The following is a 10,127-nucleotide window of genomic DNA, read 5'->3' on the forward strand; positions in this document are numbered from 1 at the left end:
GTCTCTACCTCAGTCTTCTTCATGTCCAGGTCTGCTGTCTCTCTCTCTCTCTACCTCAGTCTTCTTCATGTCCAGGTCTGCTGTCCTACTCTCTCTCTCTACCTCAGTCTTCTTCATGTCCAGGTCTGCTGTCCTACTCTCTCTCTCTACCTCAGTCTTCTTCATGTCCAGGTCTGCTGTCCTTCTCTCTCTCTCTCTACCTCAGTCTTCTTCATGTCCAGGTCTGCTGTCTCTCTCTCTCTACCTCAGTCTTCTTCATGTCCAGGTCTGCTGTCCCCCTCTCTCTGTCTCTCTCTCTACCTCAGTCTTCTTCATGTCCAGGTCTGCTGTCCCTCTCTCTCTGTCTCTCTCTCTACCTCAGTCTTCTTCATGTCCAGGTCTGCTGTCCCTCTCTCTCTCTCTCTCTCTCTCTACCTCAGTCTTCTTCATGTCCAGGTCTGCTGTCCCTCTCTCTCTCTCTCTCTCTCTACCTCAGTCTTCTTCATGTCCAGGTCTGCTGTCCCTCTCTCTCTCTATCTCTCTCTCTCTACCTCAGTCTTCTTCATGTCCAGGTCTGCTGTCCTTCTCCTATTCTCTTGGAGTAAGGTTGATGGATGAAAAGGCAGAATGCTAGCTCAGGAGATGGAAACCTCTCTCTCCCCTCCCTCTCTCTCTCTCTCTCTACCCTCCCTCTCTTTCTCTCTCTCTCTCTCTCTCTCTCTCTCTCTCTCTCTCTCTCTCTCTCTCTCTCTCTCTCTCTCTCTCTCTCCCCTGCCAAGTCTCTCAATTCAGTTGACTTCAATTCCTTTAAAAGTGACTCTATTGACATGGCCACAGTAAATTACAGCGTGGCCAATGCATTTTAATCAGGCTTTATTATATACCAGTCTATTAATCTGTAAATAAATACATAAATATATACACCCAGATTTCACACACAGTAGTAGTTTACCGTTCCATGCTGGAGGTTTTTAGGAGACCATCCAGACTCATTTTGCTCATTTTGCCGTGGGCATAACCCTCTTTCCCTTCAGCTCTCGACTGCTGCTGTTTTTGTTCAGTAAGCTTAAGGAAGTTGGACAACTACTGCAATGTCCTCTTTTAACTTCAAGTATTTGTTTCGCATGTCCTTGTGTCTTTGACTGTGAAGGACAAAGCGTGTCTCCATCTCCGCCTCCCTGGTCTCACATAGCTGTTCTTGTCTGGGCGGACGGCGGTGTCCGTCTCCGTGGCTAGCCTTGTGGTCACTTAGTCGCCACTTGATCAGGACGCCGAGCGAGGCGAGACATGAGGCCAGCGTGAGATCGTCTCGCTGCTCCCTCATCAAATTAATCCGCCTCGCTTTTTGTTTTGTTTGTTTTCCCAGATTGTGATTGCAAAAATGGAATTTTTATAACTGGGTAAAATAGAATTTGTCTAGCAGATGGGTGTGTGAAGGGTGTGTATGTTGGCTGCTGAGTGAGCTCTAAGACCAAATGGCATAGAGGATTCTGTTCAGGGTTCAGATGCACATTTAAATATAGTGTTTTCTCCCCCCCCCCCCCCCCCCCCCCCCCAATTTGTGTGTGTTGATAGTGTGGTATGTTCACTGAAGGCTTGTGCTGGCCTGTAAAAAAAAATAACACTTCTTTTCCAGCCTCTCAGATTCCCGATTACATTTAACCACCATTGCATGTGGATAGTGGGAGAAATATAAGATTTCCTTTCCCTTAAATATGAATCTTGCCTTCAGAGCCTCGGGTAGCTGTCTTCATTTGTATAACCACCTGCTATGCTTGATTTTCAGAGTTCTTTACATGCGTGGTTCACATGCCGCTTTCACACACCACGTTCACATGTGCCCAGGGCTCAGGTGTCCAGAGGGGTTGCTTTGTCTGCTTGGTAGCTTGGCACACAGAACTGTCAAAGCTGTTGATCACAGGTCACTAGTTATCATAGGGCTGCTGCCTGTTATAAGAACTCTCACCAAGTTTAAACACGACGGTCTTAACATGATATTATCCATCCAGAAGCCTCGTTTCTCATGTGCATCAACACACACAGATATATGAGCACTAAAACACACATTCACATGTGTACATAGAAATCATACTGTATGATTGTGGGGACAGCTTTAGGGCTGAGAACACAGCTGGGAGGCAGGAGGAACCTGGTTACAGCCCCTGGCAAAGAAACACACACACACACACACACACACACACACACACACACACACACACACACACACACCTCTGTCCTCCCTCTGTCTGTCTGTCTTTCTCTTTGTTTCTCTCTCTCATTAAAGTAATTGCATTGGCATGAATTGTAATTAACTTATTGTTGCCAAAATAATTAATGTTCTTTTTAATCTTAAAATTAAAAGATGCATTTGAACACAAAGGAAAATTTATTAATTATACATAAGATTCATATATGCAAATAGACTCATATGCATACAAACATGTGTACAAATGCACACACCCAAAACATACATGTACATGGCACTGGTATCAGGTGCACGATGGTAGTTTTCTCTAAGGGTGGTGATGGTTGAACACATTCAGCTATCTCTCCTGAACACATACACATCATTTCTTTTTAGATGATGGAATCAGGTCTGTGGCGTGTCAGGTCTGTGGCGTGTCAGGTCTGTGGCGTGTCAGGTCTGTGGCGTGTCAGGTCTGTGGCGTGTCAGGTCTGTGGCGTGTCAGGTCTGTGGCGTGTCAGGTCTGTGACATGTCTGGTTCATGAGCAGGGAAAATGCAGCTCTGCTAGCCTTCCACTGACTGCAGGTCTGTTGTTCTCTGGTCTGCACTGACTGCAGGTCTGTTGTTCTCTGGTCTGCACTGACTGCAGGTCTGTTGTTCTCTGGTCTGCACTGACTGCAGGTCTGTTGTTCTCTGGTCTGCACTGACTGCAGGTCTGTTGTTCTCTGGTCTGCACTGACTGCAGGTCTGTTGTTCTCTGGTCTGCACTGACTGCAGGTCTGTTGTTCTCTGGTCTGCACTGACTGCAGGTCTCTTCTTTGGCTTTCCACTGGGGTTTATGGGACCCCTTTTCCATCTATAGGTTTTGGCCACCAAGTCTGTCCACATCGATGGTGTGTTTTTGGAGCAATCTGCTAATGCACACCCTCAATATCCTAACACTCTAATCTATTAATGGAAGGAGTTTAATTGATCCTATTATGAATGTGTTGGTTTCTGTGGGCTTTGTTTGTCCTTCTGAGCATCAGTTTTGAGAGGGTACAGTGAGCTGTTCTGGGAAGATGACGGGTTTCTTTGATTGCTCTGAGGGGGAGTGTTTGTGGGTGTATTCAGTTGTGCTGTGATGGGAGTCTTGATGTGCCTGAATAAGTGGGAATGGAATTTTAATTGGGCAGCTTTCACATTGGGAGAGAGGATCACATTAGCCCAGCTCTGTTCTGAGACTCGCTGGATCACATTAGCCCAGCTCTGTTCTGAGACTCGCTGGATCACATTAGCCCAGCTCTGTTCTGAGACTCGCTGGATCACATTAGCCCAGCTCTGTTCTGAGACTCGCTGGATCACATTAGCCCAGCTCTGTTCTGAGACTCGCTGGATCACATTAGCCCAGCTCTGTTCTGAGACTCGCTGCATCACGGTGTACTTGAAAAATACATACAATGTATGTATTTATGTATACATACTCTTAATAATATATCTGTCTTGCTTTTTATTTTGTCATTTTTACATTATATATTTATGCTGATTAATAGATAAGTTTCTGTTTCATGTTGTGCTGACATGTGATCTCAAAACTAAAGTTTAATTTTGTTTTCTGTGATTTGTCTTCCTGCCTTTCATTCTTCTTTTAAAAATTGACGTTAATATCTTAATATCTAATGCCCAATTAGGTCAGCGATCTTCTATCGGATTTAATTATTTTTCTACTGCTTGTAAGAGCCTTCAGGACCAAACATCTCCTTATGAAAGGAACATGATTTCTTTTAAACTTGATTTTGTAAATTGAGTAATTTTGTGAGCAGTACGTGACCAGTTTTTTTTTTTATTATTTAAATATTGATCTCTCTTACTCACACACCATACACACACACACACACACACACACACACACACACACACACACACACACACACACCATACAGTGCTCCATAAAGGTCACCCATGGCGACCAGTGGAGACAAAACTCTGCTCCTTAGTGAGACATTAGACCAGCAGACCTCCCACTTACACCTGCGGGGGCCTGGAGCTCTGAAGATCGTGCTGAGCTCAGCTGTGGATGCTCTCCAAAAACCAGGTGACCTGTTGGAATCCCACCACCACTGTGTGTGCTTGGGCGTGTCCCATGATGCTCCAGGGGGCTCTGGGATCCGAGGAAGTGCAGACAGCTTCCAGACGGCAGAGGATCAGTGTGCCCCCACCCTGGACAATCTGCTCTGGTTACGCTTTATCCATTATGTCTGCTGAGACGACAGAAGCCTCATAAGTATTGGCACCCGTTCAGCGGGCTAGTTCCTTAAAGCCAAGCTGAGGGTGAGTTCAGACGCTTGTGTCTGGTCCCATCTCATCCACGCCATCACACGTGAACAAAGGTTAAACTCTGTGCTTGGTTATTGTCATTCAGGAGTGAGCACACGTGCACAGCAGCGCGGTTCACGTGCACAGCCAGCCCCATCCACACAGAGTCTGCACACACTGGGAGAGAAAGATGGCTCCCTCTCTCCCTCCCTCCCCCTCTCCCTCCCTCCCTCCCTCTCTCCCCCTCTCCCTCCCTCCCTCCCTCTCTCTCACTCTCTCCCTCCCTCCCTCCCTCTCTCCCTCCCCTCCCTCCCTCTCTCTCTCCCTCCCTCCCTCCCTCCTGTAGCTCTCGTTCCTGCTCCCATGAAGCCACACCCCCCTACCCCCCCATCAAATTCTCTGACACAGTGCCACAAAGCCTCACCCATTAGTCAGATACAAACTACAGCAAATATTCACGTGTGTGTGTGTGTGTGTGTGTGTGTGTGTGTGTGTGTGTGTGTGTGTGTGTGTGTGTGTGTGTGTGTGTGTGTGTGTGTGTGTGTGTGTGTGTGTGTGCGCGCGTGCGCACAGGAAACACTGTAAAAAATAAAATAAAATAACCAGCAGAATGATGAGCACATTTTGTAAGACACAGACACACACGCGCACACACAGACACACACACACACGCGCACACACACACACACACACACCCAGTGTCTTTGGCAGTGTGGTGCAGGGGATTTCTTATTCCCCCATGGCCATCCCACAGACTGCAGTGATTCTTTCTTAAGTAGCTGTGTGTGTGTGTGTGTGTGTGTGTGTGTGTGTGTGTGTGTGTGTGTGTGTGTGTGTGTGTGTGTGTGTGTGTGTGTGTGTGTGTGTGTGTGTGTGAGAGAGAGAGAGAGAGAGATGGAACAAACAGTAATGGTAGGGCTCACTAATATGGCTAAAATAACTCCCTCAACAGCTCAAACACAGACGCACATGTCACAAATCAAAAAAATAAAATTTCTCCATCTTGGTGATTCTTGGTGTCAATTCGCTGTCCTGCGTGTTGGTTAATGTAACGCTGATGTGTGGAAACTATGTTCTGATTGGTGCACAGGGAGGCCCCCCACACAAACTGTGTTCTGATTGGTGCACAAGGAGGCCCCCCCACACAAACTGTGTTCTGATTGGTGCACAGGGAGGCCCCCCACACAAACTGTGTTCTGATTGGTGCACAAGGAGGCCCCCCACACAAACTGTTTTCTGATTGGTGCACGGGAGGCCCCCCACACAAACTGCCCGAGACCGAGTGCTCATTCATGATCTACAGCTTCTATGATCTCATCACCACATGAAACCTGGTCTGCGCTCCCACCCAGACCTCAGAGTGTGTGTGTGTGTGTGTGTGTGTGTGTGTGTGTGTGTGTGTGTGTGTGTGTGTGTGTGTGTGTGTGTGTGTGTGTGTGTGTGTGTGAGTTCCTTGGCTCGACCTTGTAGTTCTAATTACCCAGCACTGATTTGCTTAGGTATATAAATCTATTGGCTCTAACGGGAGTTCCTTTCCTCTCTTATTGTTAGCACACTTTTGGCAGTGCTTTTACTAGCATGCTGTACTGTAAATTACGCACGGTGTCTAGTTCTGACCCGGCCGGCCCCGTCTCTGGAAGGCATCTCTTCAGAAACTCGGTACGAGCGCGTTCGATCTGCCCTGTGCTGCAAATGGGCCTCTGTACTTGCTGCAGGTGCTGGATGAGGTAATTTGAGCCGGTGTCCTGGGGTGGTGCGCTTCAAAAGCCCAGACTGGATCGGGCCTTTGCTCACTACTGGGAGAATGTGGAATGCAATAGGTTGTGTTCTCTAGTCTCTGAGGGTGACCCTGAAGAGGGGGGGGGGGGCACGTCTGCTGCAAGCACTTCTGAGCATACATCCTTGCCTGGTGAAGGATGAGAGAGAGAGAGAAGGGGAGATAGAGCTGTTGCCCCTGAGAGAGACAGACCAGCATGTCGGCACATTTCTGAGGTGCCAGCAGAGTAACTGCTCCCTCCTCCCAATCAGTGTGTCACTCCCAACTACCCAGAATTCCTTACACACACACACACACACACACACACACACACACACACACACACACACCACACACACACACACACACACAGAGAGGGAGAGAGAGAGCACTAGCAAGAGCAGAGGTTCAGTCATAGAGAGGACACTACAGGGTGTCATCATTCACACACACACACACACACACACACACACACACACACACACACACACACACACACACACAGCAGATGTGACCAGATTACCCATGCAGCGAAGGCAGCGGATGTCACTGCTGTCACGTGCGATCATTCATTAGCTCCTAAAACCACTTCGTTCTGACGCATCGCTACGGTGCTCTGATGTCATGTTCTGACATGTGTTGAGTAAATCTGAATGCTATCCAACGTCTTCACTGAAATGCCCAGTCTCCTTTATATGATGTCTCTCAGTAACCCAGGCAACACATCTCTCATTATTTGCAATAGAGGACCATATTTTTGTGTTACACTAACCTACTGGTGAGTTCTTGATGTGACATGATAAAGGATTAAGGACCGGCCAGGCTTGTTTTGTCATTTTAACATTACTTTCTGTTACTGAGATATTACATCCTGACAGAACACACATCTGCAGTGTGTGAAATGGGTCTGGATGCTGAAAGCACAAAGAATTTGTTTAGAAAGACTTTTATTTGCATAATGCAGCTATATTGCTGTATTCCAGTATTGCAGTAAGGAGTGTTGAATGTAGGTTATGGTGAATGACTAGTGATGTATATGAGCAGGTTGATGAAATTTTTTGTCTTCACTGCAGTTTTCTGCTTCACAGTGTATTTCTCTGATCCTGATGTGTGTGTTCAGCAAACACGGAGTCCAGTATACGATAACCATCCTTCATCCTTTCTGCATGTGTTTAAAAGAAAAGTACTTGTAGATGAAATTATCTTACACGAGGTGATTAATTGTCTCTTCCAACATTTTTGGCAAACCTTACATCAAATCCGTGACATGTATCGAACATTGTGATGCTGTATTCCAGGATCGTGATATTTCCTCTGTGCTGTATCGCTCATCCCTAGCAGGAAGCGCGGAACCCAGACCATCTGTTGTTCGTCTGCTCTGACACTTGCCCTGGGTGCATGTGCACGAGTGTGTGTGCGCGTGCATGCGCACAAGTGTGTGTGTGTGTGCGTGTAAGTCTGAGCGCTGGCGCGTACCACGCAGCGTAATTCTTGCTGTGCTGTTTGCAGGCCAGAGATGACATCCTGAACGGCTCACACCCCGTCTCCTTTGATAAGGCCTGCGAGTTCGCCGGCATCCAGGCACAGATCCAGTTTGGTCCCCACGTGGAGCATAAACACAAGCCCGGATTCTTAGAGTAAGCCTCCAGACTCCGTGCCCAACTGGTGCAGAAGCATTCAGTAGCCTGTTCTGCACGGTCTGGCATGTACATACACACACACCCCTACATGGATGCCCGCATCTCTCTCTGTCTCTCTCTCTATCTCTCTCTGTGTGTCTCTCTCTCTCTGTGTCTCTCTCTCTCTGTGTCTCTCTCGCGCTCTCTCTCTCTCTCTCTCTCTCACTCTCTCTCTCTCTATCTCTCTCACACTCACACACACACAGTCAGCAGATTCTTTTGCGAGGGGCTAAAGGCCACAGAAACACTGGAGCATACAGCACACTGCGTGGAGATGTGCAGATGTATGACCAGCTGCTGTGAACTCGCTGGTTTCCTGGGTTCAGTGACTGGTGGGAGGGGCAGCCTATGGGTGGGAGGGGCCTCCTGTAGGAGGGAGGGGCCACGTGGTTCCTGGGTGGAAGTATATGACATGTTGGCATGTTGATTTGCAGCCTGAAGGAGTTCCTGCCCAAAGAGTACATCAAGCAGCGCGGAGCTGAGAAGAGAATCTTCCAGGTTTGTGCTGTTCCTTCTATCAAATGCAGCACTATAGAAAGAGCCGTTTTGTGCAAGGTCACTCCCCAAGATAAAGCGTTCCCTTGTGGTCAGCAGTGCAGCGTGGAACTTCGTTACCACCCACTGCCACACAGTCATTAATATTGAGCAAAAGAATTGGCGGGTTTTCCAAAGCTGAGCGTGTGCCGGCGTGAGTGTAGCGTGTGCAGCACACACACAGCTTCCAGCTCACGTGCTACTAGTCCTCACGTTTCACCAGGCCCTCACGTTTCACCAGGCCCCACGTTTCACCAGGCCCCACGTTTCACCAGGCCTCACGTTTCACAGGCCCCACGTTTCACAGGCCCCACGTTTCACCAGGCCCCACGTTTCACCAGGCCCCACGTTTCACCAGGCCCCTCAGCATTTGCCCAGGCCTCACGTTTGCCCAGGCCTCACGTTTGCCCAGGCCTCACGTTTGCCCAGGCCTCACGTTTCACCAGGCCTCACGTTTCACCAGGCCTCACGTTTCACCAGGCCTCACGTTTCACCAGGCCCCACGTTTGCCCAGGCCCCACGTTTGCCCAGGCCCCACGTTTCACCAGGCCCCACATTTCACCAGGCCCCCACGTTTCACGTTTTAATCCGCAGGACCATAAAAGCTGTGGGGAAATGACGGAAATCGAGGCGAAGGTGAAATACGTGAAGCTCGCAAGATCCCTGCGGACGTATGGGGTGTCCTTCTTCCTCGTCAAAGTAAGGAACGATGACAAACACTCCTGTGTACAAGACAGGAGTGTTTGTTCTCATAAGCGATGTACGTGTGTGTGTGTGTGTGTGTGTAAGCAGAGCGTGAGCAGATGGAAAGGTGTGTTGCACTGAGAGGTTTGAAGGCGGAGAGTGTTCAATAATTCATTCTGGCGCTGCTATTGGCCTGAAGACGTAGGCCACCTGGCAGGAGGAACACGGATTTGTGCCGAACGCCTCTTCTGCTCTCCAAACCCGTCCGCTTGGTTCACACTGACCGTAACGAGCAGGCCACTCCACTGCAAAGTACAGGAAGATTAAAATATGGTCTGGGCTGTTATATTTCAGAAATATTGTGCAGAGCTTGGCCAGTATGGGAACAAGAGAAGATTGATGGACCTGCCGCCCTAAAGTCTCTGTTTTAACTGATTTCTCAGGATGACGTTATTTCCTGGCCTGTTTGCTGAGAAGGGTGATGGAGTCTCATTCCAAGATACCATGCAATTTGCTAACAAAAGATAAAACCTACACACTGCCTGGTCATGCAGCATATCCATTATTTAAAGACGTGAATAAGCCCAAAGTCCTGACTGTAATAAATCTACAGTCTCAAATATATATACATATGTATATCAAATATGATGATGACCTGTTATCTCATAGTTATGTACTGCGCAGCTGTAGCCGATGGGCTCACGCAGGAGAGTTTACTCGAGTCTGGGAGGGGTCAGTTTCAGGTCATTAGTGTGCTTCCAACAGTCCACACTCCTGCGTTAATTGCAAGGCGAGGCACTTGGCAGAGAGCGTGATTATTCTGGAGACTCATTAAACATAAGCTGTAAAGTGCATTTATTTATTTATATTGGACGAAACCCAGCTGAAAGTGAAAACTTGTTTTTCAGTGACCCTAAGCGTATCCCTGAAAACAGTCAAGGAAAACACTAACAAGGTGACTATATTAAAAATGATTAAACATACTGTATCGTACAAGCAGAAAATAACAAACAA

The 10,127-nt window shown here is 47.9% G+C and overlaps 1 protein-coding gene across 1 annotated transcript in view; it reads left to right on the forward strand.

The window, feature by feature from the left end:
* The window catches only part of LOC143501908 (talin-2-like), a gene marked incomplete at its 3' end in the record, with an annotated part of 58,635 nt that extends 49,507 nt beyond the window's left edge, over nt 1-9,128 (forward strand). Inside the window, exons 8-10 of the mRNA XM_076995067.1 lie at nt 7,726-7,853; nt 8,330-8,393; nt 9,024-9,128. Coding sequence (XP_076851182.1) covers nt 7,726-7,853; nt 8,330-8,393; nt 9,024-9,128 — 297 coding nt within the window. The remainder of the gene's footprint in view (nt 1-7,725; nt 7,854-8,329; nt 8,394-9,023) is intronic.
* Nucleotides 9,129-10,127: the final 999 nt, after the last annotated feature.

Source organism: Brachyhypopomus gauderio, unplaced genomic scaffold (assembly GCF_052324685.1).
Source record: "Brachyhypopomus gauderio isolate BG-103 unplaced genomic scaffold, BGAUD_0.2 sc178, whole genome shotgun sequence".
Lineage (NCBI taxonomy): Eukaryota > Metazoa > Chordata > Actinopteri > Gymnotiformes > Hypopomidae > Brachyhypopomus > Brachyhypopomus gauderio.